Raw genomic sequence first — 27604 nt, forward strand, 5'->3', positions numbered from 1 at the left:
ATGACTTTGAGCAAATACCGTTTCGAAGAATTTCCAAGGCAGGCTTAGTTCCATTCTCATAACGATGTATGAGTGGAAAGAGCAGGCCGACCGCTAGACGGTGGGGCGGCTCTTTGGCATGATGAAGGGATGAGTGAACGAATAAGCACCCCGCATCCTCCTCCCGCCATGCATCGCGGAGCAACAGTAGCGAGCAAGTACAACTGCCGAGCATCACGTTGGAAGCTGTAGAAGCGCTCAAGTCCGATGTCGCGAGTACATATCGCCCTCCAAGTGCTCGACAGCCCTGGATAGCATCAGCGTCTATCCTCTACGCACCCTTGTTGACATGGCGCTAGATTCTCTCCTTTACCTACCACCCTACTTGTGGCTTTCTATCGCCCTCGCGGTACCCCTCGCGACGCTTCTCCACGATGTCTGGGTGTGGCTCCGAATGCCTCCAGGTCCCACGCCTCTCCCGTTTCTCGGCAACAAACTTCAACTCCCAAAATCAAAGCCCTGGATCCAGTTCCAGGAATGGTCCAAGATATACGGTCCCATCTTCACGATATGGATCGGCCGCAAGCCTACTGTCATCATATCCGACCCCAACATCGCTGTCGAGCTGATGGAGAAGCGGAGCACAAAGTACTCGTCGCGTCCGCGTATAGTGGCTATGGGCGAGATACTGTGGGACAATGCTAGTATACTGGTACAGCCATATGGCAAAGAATGGAGTGTGCGGAGGAAGCTGCTACATCAGGCTTTGACACCCAGGGCGCTGAGGTTGTACAAGCCCGTTCAAACAGCAGAGGCATCGCGGCTTTGCCAGCAGCTCCTCAACAGCCCGGCCAACTGGGAGAAACTCCTCGAACGATTCACTTCCAGCATCGTTTTCTGTGTCGCATACGGACACCGCATCGACTCGCTCAATGCCAACGTCATCCACCAGCGCTTCAAGTTCATGCATGTCGCCGCATCGCTGAATGTGCCTGGAAAGTACCTCGTCGAGTCCTTCCCCATCTTGAAGCATGTCCCAGATGCTCTGGCGCCTTGGAAGGCTGATATAAAAGCGCGTGGTCGTGAGGAAGCAGCTGCGAACATGGCCTTGGTGGATGTCGTACGCTCGGATCTTGCGAGAGCAAAGACCCAGGGCGGCGATATTCCAGATTCACTCTGCAAGCTTCTGCTCGAATTGCGAGAGACGGAGCATATCCCCTTGTCGGATCGCAATTTCTCCTACATCCCAGCATCGCTTTTCGGCGCTGGGTCTGATACTACGGCCTCGACGCTCTGCACTGCCTTCCTAGCGTTGGTCACGCATCCCGAGACCCTACACGCCGCCCATCGCGAATTAGACACCATCATCGGCACTGGCCGCAGTCCTACGTTTGAAGACGAAACGAACCTGCCATATATTCGCGCTCTGGTAAAGGAAGTTCTTCGCTGGCGTCCTGTTGCCGTTCTCGGAGGTACACCTCACGCCTCCACAGAGGATGATCGTTACGAAGGATACTATATTCCTTCTGGCACCACTGTTCTAGGAAACTCATGGGCTATAAACCTCAACGAGGAGTACTATCCGAATCCACACCACTTCGATCCCACACGCTTCCTCGATGAGGCGCTTGTGGAACGCTCCAAAGCACCAACACCGCTCACGGGCAAACCCCATCCAGCAAAATCAGGTCACTCGTCGTTTGGCTGGGGAAGGCGCATCTGCCCTGGTGCCAGTCTTGCGGAGAATAGTCTGTACATTGCGCTAGCGAAGATTCTGTGGGCCTTTGATATTCAGCCCAAAGCAGGGGTGAAGTATGATACTTTTGCCTATACCGAGGGCTTCAACATACGGCCTCGGAAGTTTGAATGTGAAATCAGAGTTAGGAGTGAGGCGCACAAGCGAGTACTGATGGATGATCTGAAGGAGGCTGAGAGTGTGTTGGAGGAATTCACGCCTTTCCAAGAGTAGTTGAGTATGCATGATGAAGCAATAGACCTATTGAAGAGTAATCGAGTTGCTTGATTGATGAGATCGTCTTTCATCGTAACGTCATATCTATCTCTACTTAAGCTACATATCCAGACGTAGCGAAGCGCGAAAACGCGCCGCGTCTTTTGTTCGTTCATCCAGTATATCCTAATCCGAACATCCAAAATCTAGGAGTTCCAAAGACCTAAACGCCATCGCCATGCAAATAACCAAAGTTGCCGCAAGTTCTAATACTAATCTCTCTTGTCACTTATTACGCTCCAAAGAAAACAGCGACACCGACTGCCAAAACCACAGCAAGTAAGCTTCCCCTCTCTCTGACTCCAGCACCAGTACTTTGCACCAACGCCTCTGTGCTAAGACTCTTTCTGCCCTGTGCGCCACTCACGCCGTTGGCGCGATCTACACTCGCAATCGCAGGTCCGACGTTGAAGAAGTCTACCATGACGAAACTGGCCGGCTTTCCGTAGATACCCTCGCACTCCTGTATCGATTCGCCTAAGCTTCCAAAGCCGGTCTCCGCATTGGTGACATTGGCATAGGTCTCATTGGGAGATTGGATACCAAAGAGCTGAGTCTCGTACAAGAAGTGGTTTTGCAGGAACATGCGACCAGACTCTAGAGCTGTAGAGGGGTTTCCAGCAACGGCTTCCGGGCGCGATGGGTTGCAGGAGTAGTTTGAAGGGGAGACGTTTTCATAGTCGTTTTCGAACATGTACACGAATTCGTCCATAAGGTATGGGTAGTCTGACGAGGGGTTCGAGAGGCTGGCGACGAAAGACATCAAGCGGGTGTTGTTGCCGATTAGAGTGTCAAGCGTGGGCCATGTTTGCGGTGTGGTTGTCAAACTTGGGGGCGAGTAGGCGATTTTGTCGAGTCCTGACGAGGAAAAGACTCCGCCGAGGTCTGCGGGGGAGGCGTTGTCGGAGTTTACGAGGAGGAGGGTTACGACGTCGTTTGTGTTGGCGTCCATCCAGGTTTTTATTTCACTGAGCCAGTTTTCCAGCGTTCCAGCGTCGAGCAGGTCGCAGCTGCTATGGCAGAGATGCCATGCATCGTTGCCAGTGCCGTTGGCTTTGTGAACTTGACCTGAGAGAAGGCGCACGCCAGCATCGAGTTGTGTTGTGGTGTTGTAGTAGTGGTTTCCAGATGTGGAGAACGATGTCTCTTTATTCCTTAGGAATGGAGAATTGTGCGCACCCAGGTATGTGATGTTGTTGTATGGGCGGGTACATAGGTCGGGCGAGTTGTTGCAAGCGTTTTGTGCGGAGGCGGGTGCGTATAGCAAGGGCAAAAGAGCCGAAGCTTGGAGTAGTATGCTTCTTGAAAACATGTTGACGTGTGCGTTGAGTTTGTAGGATAGTTCCTCTCGAACAGTGAGCTTAGCAGCGCTTTTCCGTGGTCGTGGTCGTCGTCAAATAGAGGTCGTAAGCCGTGTACTGGAGAACAATCAAGCAATCTATGCAATATCCCCAAACAATGTTAAAGGAACAACGTCGTTCAATGATGTAAACCCGTTGGAAAAAGCAAAAGTAGTTACTCTACCATCATCAAGACTGGGGATCACAATGCTATTATACTATTACGCAGCAGTCGTCTCAGCCTAGCCACCCAAGCCTGTATACGGTAATCATGGAAACAGGTGGTGACTGGGCGTAGGAAAAAAGTGGCGCGCTACCAACCATCAAACTGCCACAAAGAGTGGAGCCTGGCAAGCACTTCGCAAACGGTGTTCTCGTACTCACTGCACAGCCCACGAAGCGACGTGGACAAACTGGTGCAAGAGTTTCAGGCCTCGTCAGCCCCCGGCCAACCGAGAGCCGCCGCGACGCAGTCGAAACATGGGTTACGATGCATTAACTGGCGACATCGGCTTCTAGGAAGACCGCAGATGGTGGGACAGACAGTCGAATTTCGCTGGCCATGGACAGGGCGTTACGCGTCGGAGGCGGGCAGGCGGGAAAGGTGATGTCAGGTTATTCGATTTTTGATGAACCCTGGGGTGCTGAGGCGAAGTTCGGAAGTAGGTAGGACGATCTATTGTTGGAGTGGCGGGATACGGCTGGTGGCTTGGCACATGCCCCCGGCTGCGTTGGCTCCCGGTAGCGTCGATCTGTTAGCCCTGTCGCGTTATCGAGTGCTGATGAGAGACGCGGTGGTGATGGAAATGATGATGTGTTAAGTGTAGATGGGATCTACAGCTGATCAAAAGCAAATATGAAGCATATAGTAGCTTCGAAGTACTCGTCTCCAGACGACTGACATCGCGACAGCTTCGCGACTCTCTTGACAAACGTCAGACCGCTCCCCCAGCCACGTCGAAAATTCGTTGTCCGTCCAACCTCATCAACGCCCACCGTCAACAATTGTCAATCGTCATCATCATCTAATACCCACAAAAATCTCTCCAGATTCCACGCGTCCATCTCCACACATACATCGCCAATCACCAACCGCCCTCACCCCACCAAACAAAGTCACCTCACCATGGTAACCCTCCGCGCTCCATCGTCTCTGCCGTCCACCGAACCCTCCCCCTCGCTCGCACCACCCGCCCTGTCATGGCTTTCAGGCTCCTGGAATGTAACCCACTCCACGCTGCCCATGTGGAAGAAATCGCGCAACGTGCGCATCACATACACTGCCATTCCCTCCACACAGCCCGCTCAGATCGACGACGTAGTCACGTACCAATCTCTGGGCGCCGAGAAGATCAAGACTGTGCATGGAGTTGACAAGCCGTTTGATGTACCAAATACAGCCTCAGCGTCAGGTACAGAGGGCGGAGAAGTGGCGAGTCTCGGCTACAACTGGCGTGGCAAGGGGTGGTTGGTGATTGCGACGAGCAAATGGGAGATACTAGGCTATGGCGACGAGGAGGGCACTGACAACAGTTGGGTCGTGACGTACTTTGCAAAGACGTTGTTTACCCCTGCGGGTGTAGACTTCTACTCGCGGAAAGGCAACTTGACGTCGCAGACGATTGAAAGTATCAAGGCCGGACTTGCGGGGCTTGGTGGTGATGTCGCAAAGCTGGCTGGCGAAGTGTTCGAGGTCCAGATGGATGGGGACAGGAAAGATTGAGCATGGCAAAGATGTTGAGCGATCTGAAGATTTAGTGATATACCCCGGACACGAGTCCTTTGCGCTAGAGTTGCTATGCATACCTTCTACCAATGCCCTGTATCGATGCATGTTCTCCTAGTTCACGTCGATATGATTGCACATAACTATCCACCGGTACACTTCAAGCACGAACGCACTGATCACGCCAAAACTCCATTGTTGCGTATAGTCATTCAATCTAAAAGGTTGACGTAGGGCTTCGCAGCATTTGCATATGACCGCGGCGTTTGGGGATGACTCTCTGGGACCAATGGTTCGACGTCAAGATCAAGAAGCAAGCCCGTGTTTTTGGAAACAGTTGCGTCCTTTTCTGGCAACAGCTCAATCAGCTTGCCGCCTGTAGTCTCGGTCCCAGGAGTAGATGTTCGATGTGCATAGTATAGGGCTTCCACCTGCATCTTCGCGTATGCACGTGCATCGTCTTCCTGTACACCACCGCCATTAGCGTAGACATCCCACTGTACCGTAGTGCAATCTGATAGACCCGGGGTCGTCATGCGTTGAGTGGGCGCATAGGTCTGGACACCACGTTTAGAGGATCCAGGGCCGGGTAACGTGTCTTCGAGCATCAAGCTTTGCGTGTTTGGTCGGGCTCCGCGAAACGGTGCCGCCCCGTTTACTGGTTTCAAAGTCGATTTGACGCCACCACTGCGACGGTCGCACATATGACACTTGCACGGGTCGCAACACTCCGCTAAAGATTGTCAGTAAGGGGTCTTGCTTGCATTTGAAGGCAACACGTACCGATACAAGGATGACCACAAGTCTCAAGGCGCCTGGAGCATTTCTGCGTGCAGTTGATCCTGTGATGTTCAAAGGAATGGCCTAGTAAGCGATTTAGTATCCGTCTCCCATATAGTTCGTATATTGGTACGCTTACATGGGTATGGGCAGCGATGTCCGCATGGCAACGACCCTTGGCACTTGATGTCACATCCACCCTTGATAAGTTCGAAGTCTTCGGGCACTTCGCACCATATCCTGCGTCCATGGTTGCTGCACTCGAGCGGGAACTGATAACCTATCCGCCGCTCTTGGCCTATCGTCACCCTGACCTTCTTATTCCTCCACATTATCTCAATGACTGAAGCCCAAGTACCGCTTTCGCACGCAAGAAGCTCTGCATTTCCGAAGATGTAGAAGCCTCGTTTGGCTCGGGAAAGGGCGACACAGGCGCGGTTCTCGGAGTTCAGGAACCCAATGGAATGTTTGTGGTTTGATCGTACCAAAGAAAGTAGGACGATATCGTTCTCCTCGCCTTGGTAGCTGTCCACGGTTACTACCTGGATATCGTGCACTCCGCCACGTAGATTCGGATGCGCCCGGAGCCTCCGCATGATCTCCTTGCGCTGACCGTTGTAGAAGGTCAATACCGTAATCTTGGTAGCATCGACACCGTTCAGAACCAAGTAGTCGAAAAATTGGACTATCATATGTGCTTCCATTGGGTTCAGCGCCGACATGTAAGTATCGCGGGTCTCTTGCCAGTCGTGACAAAAGAAGAAACTGTTGTTCCCACCCATGCCTTCGACTGGCGGGCGGTTACTAAGATCCTTTACACTCTTGTGGTCCTTGAGTGTGTCCTGATAGATGGGATATAACAGTCGTCGTATCTCAGGTATCATACGACGTTGTCGGGTAAGCGTATCGAAGGCGACGTCATTACAGACTAAACGCTCGAAGAGTGACAAATTCAGGAAGTATGGTTTGTCTTCAAAGGCACGCACCTGGGTGTGAGGGCGCAGCTGTTGGTGATCACCGACCAAGACGAGGTGCTCGAGACTAGGGAAACAAGCAGCGGTGACAGGAGCCTCGAGTGTTTCTGCTGCTTCTTCTACAACACAAATCCGAGGTCGGAGAGCGCAGAGTAGAGCACGATACTTTGCGAGACCGGTCGTTGTGCAGCCGATGATGCGTGCCTTGCTGAGAACACGTACATCTTCTTCCCACATACCCACCTTGCGCTGCACAACTGCTTCTTGATAAAGTTTCGCGAGCTTGCGAATTTCGATAACAATGAGTTTCTTGGCTTCGCGTTTGAAGTAGTTGTAGATCGTACCGCGATCGGCGACACGAATTGTCGTCAAGTCATCCGTTTTTCGTAAGATATCTTGGATGTCGGCGTTGCTCAGCAGATTTCCTGTACCCTTCCAGTTGTCACTGAGTTGGATCAGTGGTCCGGGTAATGCCTCAATATCATCGTCATCCTGAGCCACGGCTTCAGCCTCAAGCTCTTTCAGTTGTTCGACCTCGAAGTCGTCTTCTTCATATCCCCAGTCGAACTGTTCTGGACCGATTGGCCGATCACATGGAGCGAGACATCTACCCAGCCACTGTTCCATTAGAATCCCTGGACTATCAGAGGGTGAAACCCCCATCGTGCATTGCGATTCCATCTCCAGTGATTCGGCTTGATCCCGGGTGATCAGTCCAAGACTTCGTAGGAGCTTGTGATCAAGCGGCACTTTGTTGACTTCAAGAGGCGCAAGCAGAACCTGAAGCTGAGTAGTCAACTTCCTTATCGCAATAGTGGCTTGCGCCTTCTGACTGCCAGGCTGCTTTTGCCGAGGTAGTTCTGAGCGAACTTCGAATAAAGTTCGTTTCTTGATTTCCTTGTCCTTGCTTCTGCCTCCCAAGCGAATGTAATTGGGTTCAAATTGTGACGTATGGCGGAGCAATTGATCAAGAGCGTGGTTGGTCTGAGCTGTAACAATGATAGGCGCATCCTCTTTGCGCAAATTGTTGCAGGCAATTTGGAGCGCGACAACAGACACAAACGTCTTTCCCGTTCCTGGAGGTCCTTGTATAATGGCCAATTCGCTTGTTAGTATACGTTTCAATGCCCTGCTCTGAGAGTTGTCGAGCGAGTGCGAGGAAGTTGTGGGCCAATCCTCCAGTACATTCACATTCTCGTAATCTCTACCCTCCTCGATACTTACGAGTGAGCTCAGATTGACGTAAGGGTTATGTTTGATGTAGGCCGGAGGGTCTACCTCTTTCTGGACGTGGACCAGGTACTTGGACATCGGAAATGGCTCCCTCATCAAGTGTTGGAGAGCGAGCAGCGTATGTTTAGATGCTTCGAAAAAGCTGCTTCGACACTCTACCATAATCCACTTGCGCATAGGATCTATTTCCTGGTCCTCTGGACGCGCGAAGAAGAGATCAATCTCAGGTGGGTTCTGCTCTAGTGCGGAGAGAGGACGAGCCGCAACTATAGCGAGCACACATTGGGTCTGGAATGCATCATCGGTAGGGGATAAGGCAACAAGAGTGCCAGTGATCAGCCTCTTCGACTGCTCCCATCTAGGTTCGTTAGTTAGAGTCAAATCTGCATCTACACCTCGGCTTACCGGATGTACTTCTTGACCCGGCTGAGGAAGAAGGCGACCCGCGTTGCTAAGCCTCGCGGCGAAAATACGAGTGACGTGATATAAACTGGATCATAGACTCCGATGCTCTGATTCCTGTACTCTGCTTCATTCTTGAACGGATCGGCACGAACCTCGTCGATAGCTTCACGGAGCGGTCGAACAGCATCTTCACGTAGAAGCTCGTACTTGGTCCTCAAATAGTCTTCATTGTCGTCGTATGCACCTTTGGGCTTGTGTGGACGAATTCTCTCGTCAACCTCAATGAGCGCCTCGTCATTAGATTCGGATTTTTCACACAGAACCTCCGAAGGGTTCGGGATCTCTGGCATATGCAGCCATGCCCCTCCAGTGACAGGTTTCTTAGCTAGTTCGAAGTACTCTCGGATGTCGTTGTTGGCGCGGAATGGTTCAGACATGGGGATATCATCGTGCGGAACAGAGACATTCCTGGAGGCGTTGAAGGGCATGCTGCGGAAACGCTCTGTAAGACTGGCATTCAGTTCTCCATCTGCCAAAAGGTTAGCCATTTTCATAACGATTCCTACTAATCCAAGTGAAGATAGAAGCTCTGCAGCTCCATAGGCAAGGAATACGAGACTTCTTTGCTACGGCGAGATATCATGGGCTGATGCGAGACACAGGACAAGACTTACATTCACAATCCAGCTGTTCTAGGCTCTCATATGTATTGTTGAATGGTGGTGCTTGTGAGCCTCTGTGGGAAGCCGTGCTGGCGCCTGCCCGCTTGTTGGCCCGGTTTGCTTTGTTGCGAGGGCCTCGCGCCATGTTTGTCTTGCGATTGTATCTGACGTTTAGAAGTGATATGTGCTGAGACAAGTAGCGATGGGAGATGAGAGAACACAGAAAGAATTTTCGTCGTGGCTCGCGAGGTGAAGTTCGCGAAGTGAAGTTCGCGCGGTGAGTTGTAAACACACAGTCACCGTGAGGAAGGAGTGGTCTAGCCACGGCAAACGGATCACTCGACTAATCAAGCAATTACTACGACGCGCACAAGTTGAGACAAGCAGGATTGTGAAATGTGATAAAGACAATTAAATGTTACTGTAGAGGTGATGCCACCAATAAGATAAGGACTAGCTTTGTACGACTGGGTAAAGCAATGGGAACAATTTGAAGAATTAGATGAACTGAAATGGAATGAGACTGGAGGTGAGACATCGAAGCTTTGAGCTGCGACGAGAATGGCGAGACAAGCAAGGCTCGACATTGCACCTTGTTCAAGATCTCTGCGTGCTTGAGCCTAACACTCAGTTGCTAATATCCTATGTGTTTTTGCCTTCCAGCAACGTGATTGTATCTGCCATAGTTGCTAGAAATATCGAATACTGTGAATAAGCATATGGGCTTGAACTTGATATGCAAAAGTCGTAGCAGATGGAGAGAAAGGGTGAACCAACGGACTCTGCTGTGGCACTTCTGAGGAATGGCGTAGAGGAGACGGCCGTATATGGGTAATAAATCCAAAGCGCAGATCAACATGAAGAACTTTTAATCGCCCCATGAGGGGGTGGTAGTGATAAGAAGTCAGAAGGCGTCGGGTTTTTGATGGGTGGAAGCTCGTGTTCTTAGCATAACTGTCTCGTGGCAGCCACCACCTAGGCACCAGGCGCCTGGACGTGGGAACTGTTAGTGTAGCCTACGCACATGCATGTGGGACTTTAAGAACTACTACAAATTTCGAACATTATAGAACAAGCAGTAAGATGCGAAGATGATATGCGAAAGTTTTAATGCTTTTCTTTTTTGGAGGGTTGTCGCAATACTGCAGGAAAGCCCCACGTGGCACTACCCGTCCGCATCGCTGGGCTCGTCACCTCTCGCGATGTGGCACTGAATACTGCCTTGTAAGTCTTGCAGATTAATTTTTGCTTATTGGCTATGACCAGAATGTCTTCGAATGCCATCGCTTGCTGGGGAAATTGCAGTCCAAGGTAGTATGCCCGAACAACGTCATCTTGCATGGGGTGCTGGGCAAGAGACGGACCTTACCAGGGGCAGCCAGCACGAGAATCAAGTCACAAGCCGAAGGTTTTGATGCTGCGCGTGAGATGTTTACATACTGAAGGGATATCCACGAGAAAAAGCTGATGCCGAGACAAGAAGATTTGCAATGTGGTACGAGCGGGTCGTCTCGCGCCGTCGCACACGGTGTTGGGCATGAAGATCTGATGAGATTCACCAACGACAGAGTGTCGAGTGCGCCGATCAGGCTGCCCCAGCTGGGTCCAAGTTCCGTAGTAATAGCGCTCCCGCGGCTGTCGTTCGATCAGGTAGCGACTCCATGTGGCCGCCTGAACTGTACCTGACTCCGACCTTGAATTTGGGTAAGTTTCAGCCTGGGGTCGCGAAGATCCAGGATTAATCGGCGCGTCTGCGTCTGGGGCTGTACTCTGGTAAGACTGGCACAAGCAGCCCCAGAGAGCCTCGTGGGGATGGTTCTGAGCGTGCCCAGTGACACATGACAGAACGACAGATGTCCAGCAGCCTGGCCAGCCACGTCCACTCTGGAGCCAAATCGAGTCGTCAAACTCACCGGCAGTAGGGTTGCAGGCGATTGCTTCTGCGAACTGGGCCAGAGGTGCAGGGGCTTTGGCGGCCATTGGGCAGGAAGGATCCTGGTGATCAGGGTGGGTGGTTTAGTGCAGCGTGAAGGTTACGTCATTGCAAAAGAGCGAGACAGCGCCCGACCTTGGTCCTGCTACCAACCCCACTACTCTCGCCGGGGAGTCAACTGGGCCAGCCTTCTCGATAACGTCAGGCCACGGCACAAGTTCATTCTTCGCTACCTTGATAACCCTTCTTCTTTCCTCTTCGTGTACTTTGCCCGTGCCCTTTCTTCCACCCCATCTGCTGTCTCCTGAGAGCGGCCCATCACCCCACTACCATTCCCCCCCGTCGTCGCTCACTTGTCGCTTAGCCGCACAAATGTCGCGACGCTACCCAACCGCTGAGCTGTACGAGGAGCGTGAGCGCGATTTCTACCGCAATGGAAACCGCAGCGAGCGCAACTATGAGGAGCTCGACCTCGAGCTGCGGCGTGGCGCAGGCCCTGACCCCCGTCGCAGCGCCCCCGACTTCTTCCGCGAGGACTACAACCGCCCGACTGCCGGGCCCATGGTGCTGAGAGGCCGTGACGAGGACAACTTCTCCCGAGCAGGACCCCGCAGCAGCCGTGGTGGTTTCGACGATGATGTGCGCTCAACTCGAAGCCGTCCCCCGCCTCCGCCGTCTGCTATGCGGGGCATGGAGCGTGACGACATCAGCATCCGCCATAGCGAGGCTCCAACACGCCGCGGCCGGGACGAAATCGACGAGACAGACATTACAATCAAGCGCCGCGAGCAGTCTCGAGGCCCGCCCGAGCGCGACGACATTGTCTTCCGCCGTGGTGATGGTCCCCCAGTCAGGTCCGTCAGCCGACCTGCCCCGCGTCAGGTGGATGACGACGACGTGCGCTTCCGGGGCCGCGGTGGAAACGACATCGACTTCCACGCTTCTCGCAGCGAAGTCAGCCGCCACGGCAGGGACGTCTCTGCTGAGCGAGGCTCCATCCGCTTCCAGGAGCGTGACGGCAACTTTGAGATTCGCGCCAACCGCCGAGAGTTCAGCCGCGATGGCAGGGACACAAGCAGAGAGAGGAGCTCCTTGACTATTAGAGGTCGCGAGAGGAGTCTTCCTCCCCCAGCACGCAACCGCGGCGACCTGGTCGCTAGGGAGCGCGAGGAGTTTGTCATCCGTCGCCCACGCGCCGAGTCTCCACCTGCGAACAACCGAGAAGTCATAAGAGACGAAATCATCATCAGACGCAAGGAGGAGCGAGCACCCACTCCCTCTCCCTCCCCATCCCCGCCTCCCCCACCACCACCGCCAGCCCCTGAGCCAGAGATCCGCCCTCCCATCATCCAGGAGATCATCACACATCACAGACACATTGACCATGGTGAGTGGTCTGGCTAAAAGCATCTACATCCAATACTGACAGTCGTACAGGTGTCGTCAGGGCGCGTTCGCCAACACCCCCTCCCCCACCTGCGCCACCGTCTCCTCCCCCTCCAATCAACGAGACCCTCGAGATCGAGATCAACCGACGAGAGTGAGTACCCACTTTAGATGCCATCTACACAACGCAATCTGACAAATCCCCAGGAGCCACAGCCGTGGACGTGGCAGGAGCAACTTCGAGGAGCTCGATATTGATATCAACTTCAACCGCGACCAGGTACGTCACCGCGAGCGGTCGTTTAGTCCCCCAAGGCGTGTGCACACAGCCCCTATGCCCGATTCGGACTTTGATTTGGAAGCCGATTTCTACAATCGCAAAGCACTTGAGCGCGCCTACCCGGGTGAAGCTTGGAATGGAGTAACCAAAGACTGGTCCATCATCGACGTGCCGCCCGGCACCAGTCGCGTGCGCATGGATGGCATCGGTGGTGCTGCCCAAGAGATCACCTGGCAGCGCTACAATGGCGTTCGCAGATCAAAGTTCATCAGCGGTGACGACGAACATACCACTGACATTTACAACCAGGGATCGGTGAAACAAAAGAAGAAGGACATGTGGACCGAGATCACAAAGGACCTGGTGATCCGTGAAGCCATCGACTCAATGGGCTATTCGTGCGAGGAGACCGACGACTTCTTCTACGTCATGGAATACCTGCGATACGTAAGTTTATGACCATACTCGCGATATGCAGTGTGCTGACCCCCACCCAGGAGGATGTGTTGCATCTCGTCGAGATTTCTGATGAGATCCGTCGCAAGCGCAAGAGTCGCATCCGGGAGATTGAGATTGAGCGCAAATCAATTCACGATTCTCGCCCAGCGTCAGCCTACGACGACCGCTTCTACGAACACGAGGTATCGTTCGACAGCCGTCGCAGCCGATACCGTTAGATTCTGGATGTGAACAAGAATCTTCGTACAGTTTTCATTTGATGCCGGACCTGCGGGTTGGACTCGAGAGCCCTTCAGAGAAGTCTTGCATCATCATCGAGCCTGCGACAACCCGCATCATTACATCTCGTTGGGCAGATTTTTCGGTTCGACCAGCATGTTCTGATGCGTCTTTGCATCCCCGACCAACGCTCACGGGCTTCCAGCGCGCTTGTCGGAGAAAGTCTCAACATGACACGAACCGACTCACAAGATCTCTACGACTTGCAACGAGGATACGGCCTGTAGCACTAACGAATATGACGATTATGACTAGCATACCCGGAGCGAGTGAGGAAGAGGTGGTTTTTGCGGTTTTTCTTTGATGCTTGTTCGGATGTGGGAATTGATCAAAGTGGCAGGTGTTGGGGAGGTACATAATTCTCTTTTCTCTGCTGTTCCCAATCAAATTTATGAGTTCATTGGCGTTCACCGTGTGATCTGATACTTGCAAACTATCGATAAACTCTATTCTGGTGTGCTGTGGGGTTGAAGAAAACTGCTTTTAGTGATGGCAGTGTGCATGCAGCAAAAGCAAGGACGTACACGAGGTCAGACCACAAGTTCATTGAAACCCTTGCCCTTTCAACCCACCACCATTGTAATCGCTTCTCTGCGACATCCGAATTCAACATTATGCAATGTATCTCCAAGTATCCATCTGTCTCTCATTGTGTCCTATATACAGCACGAAAGCGCCTGTGTACTAAAAATACTAACGACGCCGATTACCCCGCTTGGCACGTCCCCCCTGTCTTTACGGGCGCTTCCACGACTGTTACACGACACGCAAACACGATGAAACCCCTGTCGCGAGCGCGCCATCTCCCTAAGCGCCCACTCCACATGCTCAATCTCACTTGGTCTCGCCCCGCTGACTGGCTCAGTGCCCATAGGTACTTTTCAAGATAAGACATTTTAAGTTGACTTTGCCGCAAGGCGAGTGGTTGGATGCGGTGATGGGGTCGCTTTTTTGGCTGTTTCATGTGAGCGATGGGGTAGCATGCGGTATGGCGTGGTTGAGTGACGTTTGTACGCAGAGTATAAGGTCCCGAAGGGAGGCGTTGGGGCTAGTTGTTTATGCTGTGATACTTTGAAACTGGAGCTGGAGCTGTTGTTACCTTCCCTCTTTGTTTTTCTTTGGTTTACTTTGGAACTGAAGTGTCCTGTCGATCTTTGCGCGCTTTTGAGGATTGCCAGGTACTGATCTTGTGTTTGCGATGATGGATGTGAAGCAAATGTTTGGCGCAGTGATTGCGTTGCTAGCCTGTAAGTCGTTGTTCAAGTAGCCTCAGCTGCAATACAATTGCGGGTCTGTCAACGCGTGTTGCTAACTTATCTCTCAGTCTTCCCAGCGCTCATATCATGTCAAAACACAACAACAAACGCCACAACCGCATCAACCTTCTACCTGGATCGAACGGAAACTCAATTCTCAATCAACATCGCAGATGACTCGGACGACATCTTTATCTACTATGCTAGTCCGGCATATTCGTGGGTTGGCGTTGGACTCGGTGAGAAGATGGAAGGAAGTCTGATGTTCATCATGTACCCCAATGCGAAGAGTGATAGTACGCACTACTCCATACTGACGTCAAGTCAAGTCGCAAGATGGATATTAACAGGCACCAGACGTAACAATTTCACCGCGCATCGGCTCCAAGACTTCCGAGCCAACATTTAACTCCTCGATATCTCTTACTGTCCTCCCAGGAACCCGGATCGACGACGATATGCTCATCTTGAGAGCGCGGTGTGGTAACTGTCGTTCCTTCATCGACACTGAAGCGACAACCCACCCGATGATTTTCGCCTTTGGTCAAGCACAAAACCTGCAATCCAACTCGCCCTCTGCGAACCTCAAACGACATATCCGCTTTGGTCACTTCACCATGGACATGACGGCGGCAACAGGTGCGGGCGGTGTGCCAGTTAAGAGCAATGCGCTAAATGGTGTGAGCATGGTGGGTGAGATGACAAGAGACCATGATAGAGCGAATCTTGCACACGCTGTAATCGGATGTCTCGCGCTTTTTATACTCTGGCCGCTCAACATGCTCATCGTGTGCTTGTTCAAGAACATCAAGGTACACGTTATACTCAGCGTCATCATCATGATCTTCCTGATCGTGAGCTACACATTGGGTGGGATCACCAGTGCAGAGTACAACCGCGTAAGTTCTCTGTGACCATCAAGATTAGCATCTCCATACTAACGCAACCCAAAGTCAAAAGCTTTCAACACACCTCACCAAATCCTCGCATTCACATGTCTCCTCCCTCTCCTCTTAACCAGTGCCCTCCCATCTCTGAAGCCCTACCTCCCCCGCCTCCAAAAGGCTGTCCACACACCACTCGTTTCGACCTCTTTTCTCCTGCTCGTCCTAACTGGCGGCCTGGGTCTCCATCTCTCTGACCAGACCCGCCCGATAATCCTCGTCTACACCGCTGTATCCATCGCCGTTTGCGTGTTCATCTTCATACTGCAGTCGTGCATTCGGAAACGTGGATCTGCGTACTCACGCGCTGCAAAACGACAAAATCGCGGCTCGGGAGAAGAGAGCGATGAGATGGTTATGCTGGGTAAGATGGAGGAGGTGCCTGGATATGGGAATTTGCCATATGGGTATGGTGCAAGTCAAAGTGGAAGTGGGGAGTTTGGTGCGGATGGCCAAACACAACCGCAGCAGCATCAGAGGAACCAAAGTCGCACGCACTATGGTGGCGGGACGATGCCGGGTCCACAGTACTTGCTCAACATGCATCCGGGAGTACCGGTGCAGGTTAGTCGAATGTAAGTGTAGCGATGCTTAGGCCTCATGATGTTACGATTAGCATGGCGTTTGGTTAGTTACAGTGTCTGGGTTTTTGTACATTAGATCTTTGTTGTTTTAGGACGTCTTAAAGCGAGAGATACCATGGGGGTGTTGTGTAGGCATTTTTGGAGTTGACTAGCTACGTTTTGTCTGCAATTGCATTATCGACATATCTTTTGACGATGTCATTCGAAACCTGCTGGCTATCACGTCCGAGCTGAATGCTATGTCCTTGATGTAGCTTTTCCAGCTTTGCGTTTTGATTAAAGAAGGTCTTGAAAAGCCCAGTCTGGAATTTTCTTACGGAGATAGATCCACTCTCCGCTGTCAGTCTCGCCAACAGACACGACTCCTAATAACTTCTGGGCGTCGCTGACCTGGCCAAAGATAACAGGAACAATGGGATAACAGGGGAGGCGCACATACTGTGACTTGGACCCTGTGAGCCGTCTGAGTGTGATACCAGGCCAGCAATTCTCAAACTTCGGATCTTCAAAGCAGCAGTCGAGCACAGCCAGGAAACGGTCATACCCGAGTGCTAATGCATGTGAAGAATCATTGGTGGGCTCTCGGATGCGGAGCTTGATCTTAACGCCACGGTTTGTACTTGAGAATTCCTCGTCTAGCCTATCCTTGTCGTCAAATCTGCGATTGACTATTTCCCTTGAATCTCTGAACTGCCCAGGATGAGCTGCAAATACCGAACTGGGCCATTCAAGGGTAAGGACGTCGTCCACGGGGTCTTCCTCGTTCCATGCGAAGAGGCTGTGATCTGCGGAGTCTTTCATGATCTCTTCCTGTAGCCGAACGAAAGCCTTATTTCCTTCACCATACAACAGCGGCATGTTGATGTCAAAGATACCCATGAGAGAATATGCCATGTCTTCTGTTCGTGTCGTCGTGCGTCCGGACATCCAGCTCATACGCTTTGCGATACTCTGATCCTCTACGGCGTCTGTACCCGCAAGCACATTTGCGCTAATACCAGTTATGCGTTCCTGTTTCGCGCAACATAAGGCCTTCTGGCCGACAGATATCCAATCTTTGCCATAAAACACGATGTTCTTTGGTGCTATCAATTCTTGTAGTGTCCAACCGCGAGTGAACCATCGCGACTTGGCTAGCTCATCGTTACTAAACCAGTCGTCTGATCTGGCGTCGTACACGCTGACATCGTCGAGATAGGCATAGCAAAGTGTTGCGTCTTTATACCATCGAAACATGCTGTTGATTGCTTCGCTCAGCTCAGCGGAAGATGTCTTGTCGATACAAACTCATACCGCACTTGCGACAACATCGACTTTATTCAACCGCTTACGCGACCTGTAATTTTTATTTCTTAGCTTATTCTATAAATCATGTATGAACCCTTCCTTTAATTTTTGAAACCACTTATTACTATAGTCTATATTAGACGCACATTCCCTGTGATCATACTGCTCAGGCTTGGGGCCCCGAAAACGAGGCCCCCTCCCTCACATTCTTGCTTCTCACTCATGTCAGAGAAGTGAAATAATTTGCTAGTAATAGATGAGTACGCCTCCTTCCCGTAGCTACAAAATAACTGCCTTCCCACTTAACTAATTCTTGGTGTCCTTAGTACTCCTCTTGAATTATTACCACAATTATTAAGGACAAATAGACCGCGCCCGCTTCCCAACTCGGCTTATTGATACAGCCACATTGACTCAGTAAAATTAACCCCGGCTCAACCGGGCTCATACTTGCACCACCTCAACTCGCGCTCTGCTTATGCTTGCTCGCCGTCATTTCAAGCACGATCATGGCCGCTCAAACTCAATCTAATTGGCTCAAGCTGCTCATGACCTCACTCAGACTTGCTCGCGATCCCGATTCTAGGACCTTCCTAACATGGTACCAGAAAATGTCAAGTGTGCGCGACCTAAACGGGGTTCCCTGTTCCGGGGCACTCTCCAAAGAACGCCTGGAGGCGATGTGTCATCGCTGTCTCTTTGCTGATGTTGTGATAGTAATGCTATTAGCATTCCAGTGCATATTTTATTCTCCTGAAGACGTGCGGGTCGATTTGTAACTAAAGCATGTCCTGTCACCTTTTTATATTAAGCTCAAGAGAACTCTCTACCCTTCTCTTAAGCATCTTCATCTAATTTATATAAAATAGTTTTAATAGTATTAATCATTTAGGCTAGGACTTAGACGGACTTCAGACAGCTGTATATTAATTCTCAGGGTGTTTTCTTAAAGGACTTTAGCTATATTATCCTATAAATTCTTTCTGTTTACTTATAAATGTGTTCTAAGAGTTTCTCTCGGCATAACACTCTCTAATAATCACGATCAACATTGCTCTAACGCATCTTTCTATTACACTGTTACTTGTTCACGGCAAAGAAAATTGTTAAACGCGTTTAGCATTCTATCGATGGATATATTTGAACTTAGTAGGGACCATTTCTGGTCCACCCCCCAATCAAATCGGCCCACTTGGATGGATGATGTCCACGCTGTTCTTGATTTGTGGCTGTGTATCATGGAACGGATCAACTATGATAGATCCTATATCTGGACCCTTTCGTTCACGTGGAAAGAAAAGGTGAAGACGACAGGGCTAATAGAGGAGTACATTGAAAGATAGAAAGAAGGTCTTGACCTGGATCATCCTTTTGCGAAGAGCTCAGGACATATACAGAATTGGTGTCATATAGAGATAACTAAGATCAGGCAACAGCATAGCAGCTAGTGTTAGTACACAGAACGATGGCGCGACTGTCGCGAAGTTTGTCAAATATGCGCATTATTGGACCGTGTTAAACAATGTGCAACGGTGTCTAAAAGCGCCCGCAAAGATGTTATTTTCTAGAGAGTATTAAACAGTCACTCTTTCACGGCGTATCAACATTTCCTATTCTGGAGTCTCACTCGCTACGCTTAGTTCAACTCTAGAGGGGGTGTGTCAAATAGATAAAACGCCATATGGGTCATCTCGGACCCCTTTGTATAAGATTTTGTACGGTATTTAGTCCAGGCTGTCCCATCAGTTTTCTGCGGCACCAACCTACAATTTAACACTTATGGCTTCTTAATTCATGGATTTTTACGTGAATTTATCGATCATTTGACACAAACAGCTCGTTTTCTAGTCTTCTGAAGTTGGCCAATAAACCCATCTAAGACGAATGGTAGATAAACTAGGGAGCCCCGAGCCTGCCTTGTCGATTGGAGTGGCCGCTTCATGTCCTTCGCTAGCATCCTTAGCCACCGATTCATCTGATTCGCGTCCATCGCGAATACTTCTCGCCCCATTGTCGACCGGTATTATATGCTCATCGCAGTAGGCGCAGTGAGGGAGCCCGGACAAACAATGGTGGAACGAATTTGACTTTGTATGGTCTTCTTGTGCTTCATGCTCATTCGACCTATTCAACCCGAGCCAGTCGAACAATCTTTCCGTTGATGTGTACATGGGACGAGAATTTGGATTCAGACTCTCCACGATGAGAATGGCTCCTAGAAGTCCGGCCCATACTGGATGAAATCTCTCCTTGCAGTGGCTGGTGTTGGTCGTATCGGCTCTCTGCTCTCGACAATGCCTCCATCTAGCGACTGGTCGTATACGGGAGTTGTCGAGTTCATATCGCCCGTTGTGCGCTTTCGTTCCGTAGCCTGGTAACCGTCGCAACCGAGTCATTGCTTCTGGTCTTCGTTGCGGACGACGAGTGCAATTGGAAGGTTCGTTCGCCGGTATTTGAGTGTGTAAATACCGTGTTAGGGGTAGCGCAGAACGAAGCGGCTGTTCAATTGCTTGACTAAACTTCGATGCTTCCAACAGGGTGACAGGTGCTACTCTTCTGGCAAGCGAGCTACGTGCCTTGCAAAAGATAGACGAAGACATGTTGCTTTCAACCTATTGCGCTCTCACGGTAGAAGAGGTGTTGCTTTAGCGGATCGGCGCAGAAGAAGTCGGTCACCACGTAGAGAGGGTTGAACCGAAGTCAGGGTCCCAAGGGACATCACAAGCAATAATGGTATGCTTTATGTTCACCTGGATTTCGAAGTGCTCGAAGTGGTGACGTTGTTATAGTCGGCACGGTCGTGAAGATGATGGATATTAGTAGTTTTTGGTCGTGTGATTGAGATGGAAGATGGGTTTCGATGCCAGTAGTGTGATAACAGGAAGAAGAAATGGGAAGGGCGCTTGCAGAGGCCCCTAATATATATCTGTGTGGGGTGGTCTGGGCTCGTACCGCAGGGAACTTTGGTGGTATTCATGACTAATGAACAAGCTGTGACTCGCCGTTCGTCTTTGCTTCACTAAACTGAAACAAAACTAGAAAGCGAATAGAGAGATGCGCAAGACGTCTAACATAGGTACTTGTCTTTTGCGAAGGACATAATCTATCTTAACAAAGATTAGGAAATAAGGAGTTTAAGTGTAGGGTAAGCAGCTATAGACTAAGCTTAGAGAAGTATAGCTAGACTTCATATAATATAAAGAGGTAAAAAAGATTAACTTAGCGCGTTACTTATTAAAAGAGACAATAACGCTAGCTACGTATAATATTAAAGGCTAGCTTTATCTTGCTATTAATGTATTAAGAACTAATAAAATTAAAACTTTACTGCTTATGTATCCTAAGTCAGCGCACCCAGCGCCAACAGTATAACCCCTTACGGTTTCCGTCCCCTATTGCTGGCTATGGCATACTTGCATCCTCCTCCTTGTCAGTCAAATTGTGACGCACCTGGGCTTCATGATCGCCTGTGTAGTTCTCCGCTCGACACGCATCCTCAAAAGACCCACAACCGCGACGATTGCAAGTAATGATTCTGAATGAATTGCAGACTCACGCTTGGGCCCTTTGCGCTACTGGCTACTCTTTGGAGCCATGAACTCAACTACCACCATCGTGAGAATGAAGCTTCCCGAAGCGGCTTGAAAGAAGCAAGATTCTGCCGCCTTTTGCAGTTCGACGATTTCCTTCGTGCTTTCTACGCAATCTCACAGATTGTGCTTCCAGTTTAGCTTCATTTCTTGCAAGTGCAAGTACGCGATGTTTGTTTACCAACAGCTAAGAGCACCTACTTCCAGATTCCGTAGGCGAAGAACCACCGGGCGGGAAGGAGCCTGAGGGCGAATACAAAGCCCGCAAATTTCGTCACCCAATAGGAGATCTGTGTGAAGTAGAAGAAATACTTTGATTCGGCCTTTAAGCTAGATTACCGCCTATCACATCTCCAGAATCAATACCCTCCTCTACGACAGGAGCTCCAGTCCCTTTCTCCTTGAACGCGACCTCTTCGTCTGAGAGATCAGATGTCAGTCGCGATGTGGGTGGGTAGTTGAGTATTGCTCTTTCCAGTTTCCTTGTTTACTGCAACTGTTATGGTGGACCAATGTGAAGAGCAGGTACGGCCGCCAGAGGTAGGTATATACTCGTTCACCCCCGGAATACTATGTTTCTTTCCCTTCACGAACATCTTTACAGCAGCATTCGGTCAGTACGGTTCATTTTGTCATACTCCAGCTCCAGACGATGTCATATCGCACTGCCTCTATCACTCTCATGTTTTCTTTCGTCTAAAGTTCTGCAAACGAAGCTGCACTATACCTCTACCACGTTTCCCGTCAATCAAAGCCGCTCGAGTTCATGACATACCACTCCTTCTGCACCATTTCTTCTATCATGGCTTCTTGGAGGAGTTTTTTCTTGCTCCTTATCTCAAATTCGTGCCCCTGAACGCATGAAAGCCGTGAAAAACTGTGGTCGATGCTGACTAGTGGTAGCTATGTCTAATATAATTAGGACATTTGTTACGGCGCAGCCCCGGGTACGGGGAACAACACGGTCTGCTTGCACTATTTCTTCTTGAACCCATTTCTCCTTCGTGAGGTGAAAAAATGGGCCTTGCAAAAGGCCCTGGATGCTCTGCTCTTGGGTGGAGTTGCCTTGACAGGCTGGAGCTTCTGGGGCAAAGCCTTCGATTGGGTCAGCCGCAGTAAGTATCATTCCTGGAGCAGCCCATTGTCGCCTGCGTTTCTTCGCTAACTTGGACAACAGAGGCTGCCCCTTTCGAAGGTTGGCTGCCCCAGCCACACAGTGGGGAGCGGGACCCCTTCTTCGATCCTTAGCCTCCTTTCGGCTTGTGGGCGAGGTGTGCCGGTGCGGACGTGCCCCTGCCCGGGGAGCATCCTTCTAAAAATCAAAAAGTGAGCTCATACCTCCCATCATCTCTCTACCATTCCTAACTCTGTAGAAAAAAAACCCTTGGGTACGATATCACAAGACTCTCTGCGCTGTCGATCGATTTCGTCGCCCGAAACCCTTGAGCACGACATCACAGGCTTCGTCGGCTTCTGAAAGCTTCTGCCCGACCTCTGCGCCTCCGATTGACCCACCACTCGAAACCCTTGGGTACGATATCACAGCATTCCTGTGCCATCGATCGAACACATCGCCAAAAGCCCTTGGAACGATATCACGGCTCCTTCGATCGTCAAACAAAAACCTTGGGTATGATATCACGGCTGCTTCGATCATGCTTTTGATCGCCAAACCAAACCCTTTGGTACGATATCATGGCTGCTTCGCTCATGCCTTCGATCGTCACACACACCGCTCAGGTACCATTCTATGACTACTTCGCTCACTCCTTTGGCCATCAACTAGTTCGTTCAAGTGTCATTATACGGCTGCTTCATTCATGCCTTCGAACGTCACACGCCATTCGAATGTTATTCTACGGTTACTTCATGTATGCCTTTGATATCACACTCACTACTGCGGTGTCATTTTATGGCTGCTATTCTACAGCTGCTTAGTTCATATTCTCATTCACGCCCTCAATTTTGGAACACGGAGCAATGCTCCAACCTTGCCAACCATATCATCGAAGCTCGGTAACTCGACAACAACGACAAGACGTACAACTTTAAGCCACCTCCTCTCATCAGAGAATGGAACTCCGAGTTTGCTCGTTGCTACAACTCTGATTCCACCGGCTTCATCAACTTAAGACTTGTTTCATCATGAGGCACGGAGCGGCCCTCCGAATTCTCGGTGCTGGCCTTGCCAGTCATCTCAGTGAAAAGTCTTTGTCAAACTTGACGTCAGCTCCCTTGGACGTCTTGAAAGCCGCAATGATACCCAGCTTCTTTCGTGACGAGCCCGCGGGCCATCCTCGTCATCACTCCGCCATCTTCTTACCTGCTCTTGTCCTTTTCGAACTCGTTTTCCTGGATCACCTTCCGTCCCGGTGGCAGCTCGACGAGCTTCCAGGTCTCGTTGGCCTGGAGTGAATTTGCCTCGTCTTTCATGGCCTGTCAACTGACGCACTCGAGTAAGACATCACGGCTACTTCGACCAGAGCCTCGCTCACAACGTCGCCGAGATCTTTCTCACTTCTAGGTCTTATCAAGCAATCCTCATGCGGTACGATACTCGGCGGCTCCATCTGCACCTTTGATCTCTCTCACCTAAACTCCTCGAACATCGTGCCCTAGGGCTGCTCCATTCACGCCTTCGGTCTTGCCACTACAAATTCTTGGGTACGACCTACAGCAGCTTCGTATATGACTTAGATCTTGTTCAGTCAAATTTCTTGGGTGCCATCGCGGCCGTTCAGTTCATGTGTCAAAATTGGGCCAGGAGAGGACACTTTGCACCTTTAGGTGATGTGAGGGCCATGTTGGTCTTGGGAAATGCGCAAAGAGCTTGTTGAGGCATCGGAGCATGAGACCTCGAAGTATTGAGGAGACATGGAGGCACGGAGGCATTGTTGATACTTTGGTACTTGGGGAACTGGATGTTTGGATGTTTAGGTACTTGGGTGCTTGGTCATGCTGTTGGATCTTCCCATGCTGTTGGATGCTGTCAAAGGTTACTGGATGTTCTTGAAGCTTGGATGCTCTCTTTAGTGGATGATATCATGGCTCGTGTGCCTATTTGAAGATAATAATCGTTGAGCTTGAGTAGATATACCTTACAGCCACAAAAAATGATGTGACAGTGTATAGATGACTTGTATTCAAAGCGTACGCAACATCGTTCACTTTCGACCCGGATGTCAAAAATAGAACTTTAACCGCGCAAGGGACCAAAAGCTAAAGATCAACATCCAAGTACTTTTATTAACCGGCAAAGAGGTAGCGATTACCTCAAATCGCCGAATCTCGTCCTCGACCACTATGTATATCACTTTATACGTCGCTCCCACGTGACTACACGTGGGATGCTAACCTTCGCTGCCTTCGACCTCCGAATCTACGGCCACCGGTGTCAGGACGTGGCAAAGCTTTATATAGGGTCTAGTTGTGAGAGCAACTGGACTTTGTCCTTTTGCTCAACTTCGGACACATTTTGTGTTCTGAAGACTAGCCACGAAACTACCTGGAAGTATAAGTACACAAGTAGTTACGAAGAAAGACGTCTACTACGAGAAGACGAGACAAGAGGAATGGAGTTGGACCACTCGCACTATCCCAAACAGTCCTTCCAAAACCGATCCTCCACCCAATCATACGCACACTGATTTGACAAGACCACTGAAGCTTGAATAGGCAACACGAACGGGCAAATTTTTGCCAATCCATTAATTTCGCGAGCTTATGACCTGGGGCGAACACACAGGTCAAACGATCATGTCAAACAACCCGGATCAGACGACACACATCAGTGAAATTAGTACAGATGACAGCCTAAATCTGACTCTCGGGATCCAATGGCCCAAAATTAGGCCACCGATACTCTGGAGTCGCTCAAAGAAGAACATCCAGTAATCTGGTCTAATTTCAGGCAACTTGAGAAACGGTCAAATAGTCAAGGAAGCATATCTCGATTGCTAGGGTTACCTACCGCATATATTGTTGGGCATTGTTAGTCTTGTTGACATTACCAGATGCAACAACTATAGACCCAGAAGTATCTCAAGCCATCTTTGCTCGCTTGCTCCCCACAGAACTCGATCTTCTTATACCCAGCTTTGTCTCGCCACGAGCCTTTTACCATGTCCTCGAATGTGACCTCCTCATTCGCGCTGGATAGTCTGTTATGAGCTTAGGCAATGTTTATTTGTACAACGCTGCCATAGTTTTCCTTTGCACCGAGTTTCTATTATATTGTATTAAGACCATTAAGCTGTTTTGAAGTATCGAGGATCGCTTTTTTTTTTGAGATTCTGTACATTGAAATGACTGGTATGATGTTAAGTAGTAATCTTTATCTGAGTGATTTCGATCCGTAAAAGTTTTGAACGAGCAACTCATTTTCTAGAAGGGCCTCATTCATATCGACTTTGTGCATTGTGGCTTGATAATGAGCCTGATTTCAAGTCCAACTGATGAATCTCCGGAAGTGGGAAGGTCCCATTTGAGATCTCTGAGATGGGGCCGATTTTGAGTCCCTGACACCTACAACTCCTGACATTCTTTTCACGTATATGACATATGGAGCGAGAAAAAGATAGAAAGAAAAAGACAGAAGAAGCGTTAATAGTCACGTTCCTGTTAGAATTGAATCGTAAGACCCGAGTAAGCGCTGAAGTGCGGGCGCATTATACTTAAATATGGAGATATAGGAAAGTATAACATTGTCGTAGAGATCAAGTATACTCGTGAGAATAATGATTACGATAGATCACTAAGGAAGTAGGAGGTCCGTGGAGAGATTCTTCGTGGCGAGAGATTCTTTATGGAAAGAGATGCTTCATAGAGAGCGATTCTTCGTGTGGAGAGACTTCGTGGAGAGTGTCTTCGTAGAGAGTGTCTTCGTGGGGATAGAGGCTTCATGGAGAGACTTCCTCCGAGAAGAGATCATCTCCAAGGAGAGAAGAGCTCCGGGGAGAATACGATTAGCATTGAATTGTTCACGAACTGTATATAACTTATTAATATGGCTTAATTACTTCCTCTAGCACTTTACTTTGCCATGTGAGTACCATTTTGTTGTCCTTCTGATAGATGGATAGAGTAAATGAATATCGGCTTTACTAACCAAATACTCGAACAGTGACCTAGTGGATCGACTCCATGCGGCGAGGCTCTTGGTGCATCTAGTCGCGTTCTTGAATTATAATTATAATTTCTTAGACACGGACCTTTACAAGTTTCATCAGAAATGCTTACGGAAATGTAGCACTAGTTACAAAGGACAACAATGTTCTTCCCCGTGTACGTGAGCGCGAGGGCTAGAACCATAAAGGTGTTTTGTTCTGTTTGAAATGGCAAGACTTGCTAATGGTCAAGATGTGCTCATGGTCAAGACCTGCTCATAGTCAAAATCAAGCACAATTAAGATGAATCAAGCCAGCTCGTGTATAAATATGAGCCCGTTGGGTTTGCTCGGGGTCGATTTATCTTGCTCAGTCGCTATATAACGGGGGCCTGATTCCAGGCCTTGTTGCATGAGCAGGTTCTCGGTTTGGAGCGCTGGTCAAGTACTCTCAGGTAAACGGTACGGAAATATTAATAGGTGTGTATTGAAAAGCTATGTACGTTCTGCCGCCATTTTCCGCGGCATATGCCACCCTTTTCGTAGGGCGTTGTCTTCGGTGGTGAGTCTGTATAGTGCAGCAAGTATCCACCCATATGTATTCGTACCCGTGCTCGAGGGCTTGTTGACATGCTTTTTTTTTATCTTCCAGTATCCGTGACTTTTTTTCAGATGGCGGTCATCCCTCAATGACAGGTCTGTGAACTGTTGCAGCGTGATTTCATCCGGGCCCCAGGTGTGGGATAGGATGGCATATCGTGGTATCCGAGATTCATCCATAAAGCTACAGAGCTCAAGTCGAGCGGCATCAATGAGTCTCATCCTTACGGGCGCTGCGAGCCTGGAAAGTGAAGCTAACTATAAATATGGGGTATACTGTGATGAAGTTGCGATGAAGACCCGAGGCTGCTGCTGATGATGACTAGCGAGGTTCTTGAGGGATTATGGACGCCCGTTGGGGCTATGCTTACATCCATCGCTGTAAGCCCCCAAAACATCAACATTGCCGTTGTGCGCTGTAGATTAAGCTAGGGTCTCCAGAAGATGCCGCATGCGACATCTTGCTCTGTGTGTAAATGACAATGACTGGGGACGACTGTCGGAGAAGCTCCGGTACAGCATTATTCCATGCGTACACTGTGCAGAAAGCCGCAGTGCGAACTTTTGCAATTGGAAGAGCACTCTGCCAACAGGCTAGCTTTATTGGTCGACTTGTCTGATTCAGCGATGGTTTCACGAAGTGCGTGCGACACATTGACAGCTAAACTTCAGGGTCCGGCCCATTCACGTGACAGATGACGCGGCGGCAATCGTAATGCATGGGCTGAGGCATCGCCTTCCTTTGTTTCGTCCACCTCTAAACTCTGTACCTGCAACATCTCTTCGTTTTCA

At 50.0% G+C, this 27604-nt stretch overlaps 7 protein-coding genes across 7 annotated transcripts; 4 read left to right on the forward strand and 3 right to left on the reverse strand.

Moving 5' to 3' along the window:
• Positions 1 to 328: 328 nt before the first annotated feature.
• J4E82_004203 (uncharacterized protein) lies at positions 329 to 1948 on the forward strand (the record flags this gene model as incomplete). Its single annotated transcript, XM_051730482.1, has 1 exon — positions 329 to 1948. The coding sequence occupies one exon, from the start codon at positions 329 to 331 to the stop codon at positions 1946 to 1948; it is 1620 nt and encodes a 539-aa protein (XP_051589821.1).
• A 274-nt stretch (positions 1949 to 2222) lies between these two features.
• On the reverse strand, positions 2223 to 3302 carry J4E82_004204 (uncharacterized protein; the record flags this gene model as incomplete). Its single annotated transcript, XM_051730483.1, has 1 exon — positions 2223 to 3302. The coding sequence occupies one exon, from the start codon at positions 3300 to 3302 to the stop codon at positions 2223 to 2225; it is 1080 nt and encodes a 359-aa protein (XP_051589822.1).
• Positions 3303 to 4456: 1154 nt separating this feature from the next.
• J4E82_004205 (uncharacterized protein) lies at positions 4457 to 5053 on the forward strand (the record flags this gene model as incomplete). Its single annotated transcript, XM_051730484.1, has 1 exon — positions 4457 to 5053. One exon carries the CDS (start codon positions 4457 to 4459, stop codon positions 5051 to 5053), a length of 597 nt encoding a protein of 198 aa, XP_051589823.1.
• Positions 5054 to 5268: 215 nt separating this feature from the next.
• J4E82_004206 (uncharacterized protein) lies at positions 5269 to 9255 on the reverse strand (the record flags this gene model as incomplete). Its single annotated transcript, XM_051730485.1, has 4 exons — positions 5269 to 5743; positions 6011 to 8401; positions 8449 to 8977; positions 9123 to 9255. The coding sequence occupies 4 exons, from the start codon at positions 9253 to 9255 to the stop codon at positions 5269 to 5271; spliced, it is 3528 nt and encodes a 1175-aa protein (XP_051589824.1).
• A 2160-nt stretch (positions 9256 to 11415) lies between these two features.
• On the forward strand, positions 11416 to 13386 carry J4E82_004207 (uncharacterized protein; the record flags this gene model as incomplete). The annotated part of the gene is made up of 4 exons (XM_051730486.1): positions 11416 to 12430; positions 12481 to 12583; positions 12637 to 13156; positions 13207 to 13386. 4 exons carry the CDS (start codon positions 11416 to 11418, stop codon positions 13384 to 13386), a joined length of 1818 nt encoding a protein of 605 aa, XP_051589825.1.
• A 1277-nt stretch (positions 13387 to 14663) lies between these two features.
• Positions 14664 to 16226, forward strand: J4E82_004208 (uncharacterized protein; the record flags this gene model as incomplete). The annotated part of the gene is made up of 4 exons (XM_051730487.1): positions 14664 to 14694; positions 14781 to 14999; positions 15061 to 15602; positions 15657 to 16226. The coding sequence occupies 4 exons, from the start codon at positions 14664 to 14666 to the stop codon at positions 16224 to 16226; spliced, it is 1362 nt and encodes a 453-aa protein (XP_051589826.1).
• A 281-nt stretch (positions 16227 to 16507) lies between these two features.
• On the reverse strand, positions 16508 to 17467 carry J4E82_004209 (uncharacterized protein; the record flags this gene model as incomplete). The annotated part of the gene is made up of 1 exon (XM_051730488.1): positions 16508 to 17467. The coding sequence occupies one exon, from the start codon at positions 17465 to 17467 to the stop codon at positions 16508 to 16510; it is 960 nt and encodes a 319-aa protein (XP_051589827.1).
• Between the last annotated feature and the right edge of the window lie 10137 nt (positions 17468 to 27604).

Source organism: Alternaria postmessia (assembly GCF_024291825.1).
Source record: "Alternaria postmessia strain BMP 2775 chromosome Unknown scaffold_19, whole genome shotgun sequence".
NCBI classification, from domain to species: domain Eukaryota; kingdom Fungi; phylum Ascomycota; class Dothideomycetes; order Pleosporales; family Pleosporaceae; genus Alternaria; species Alternaria postmessia.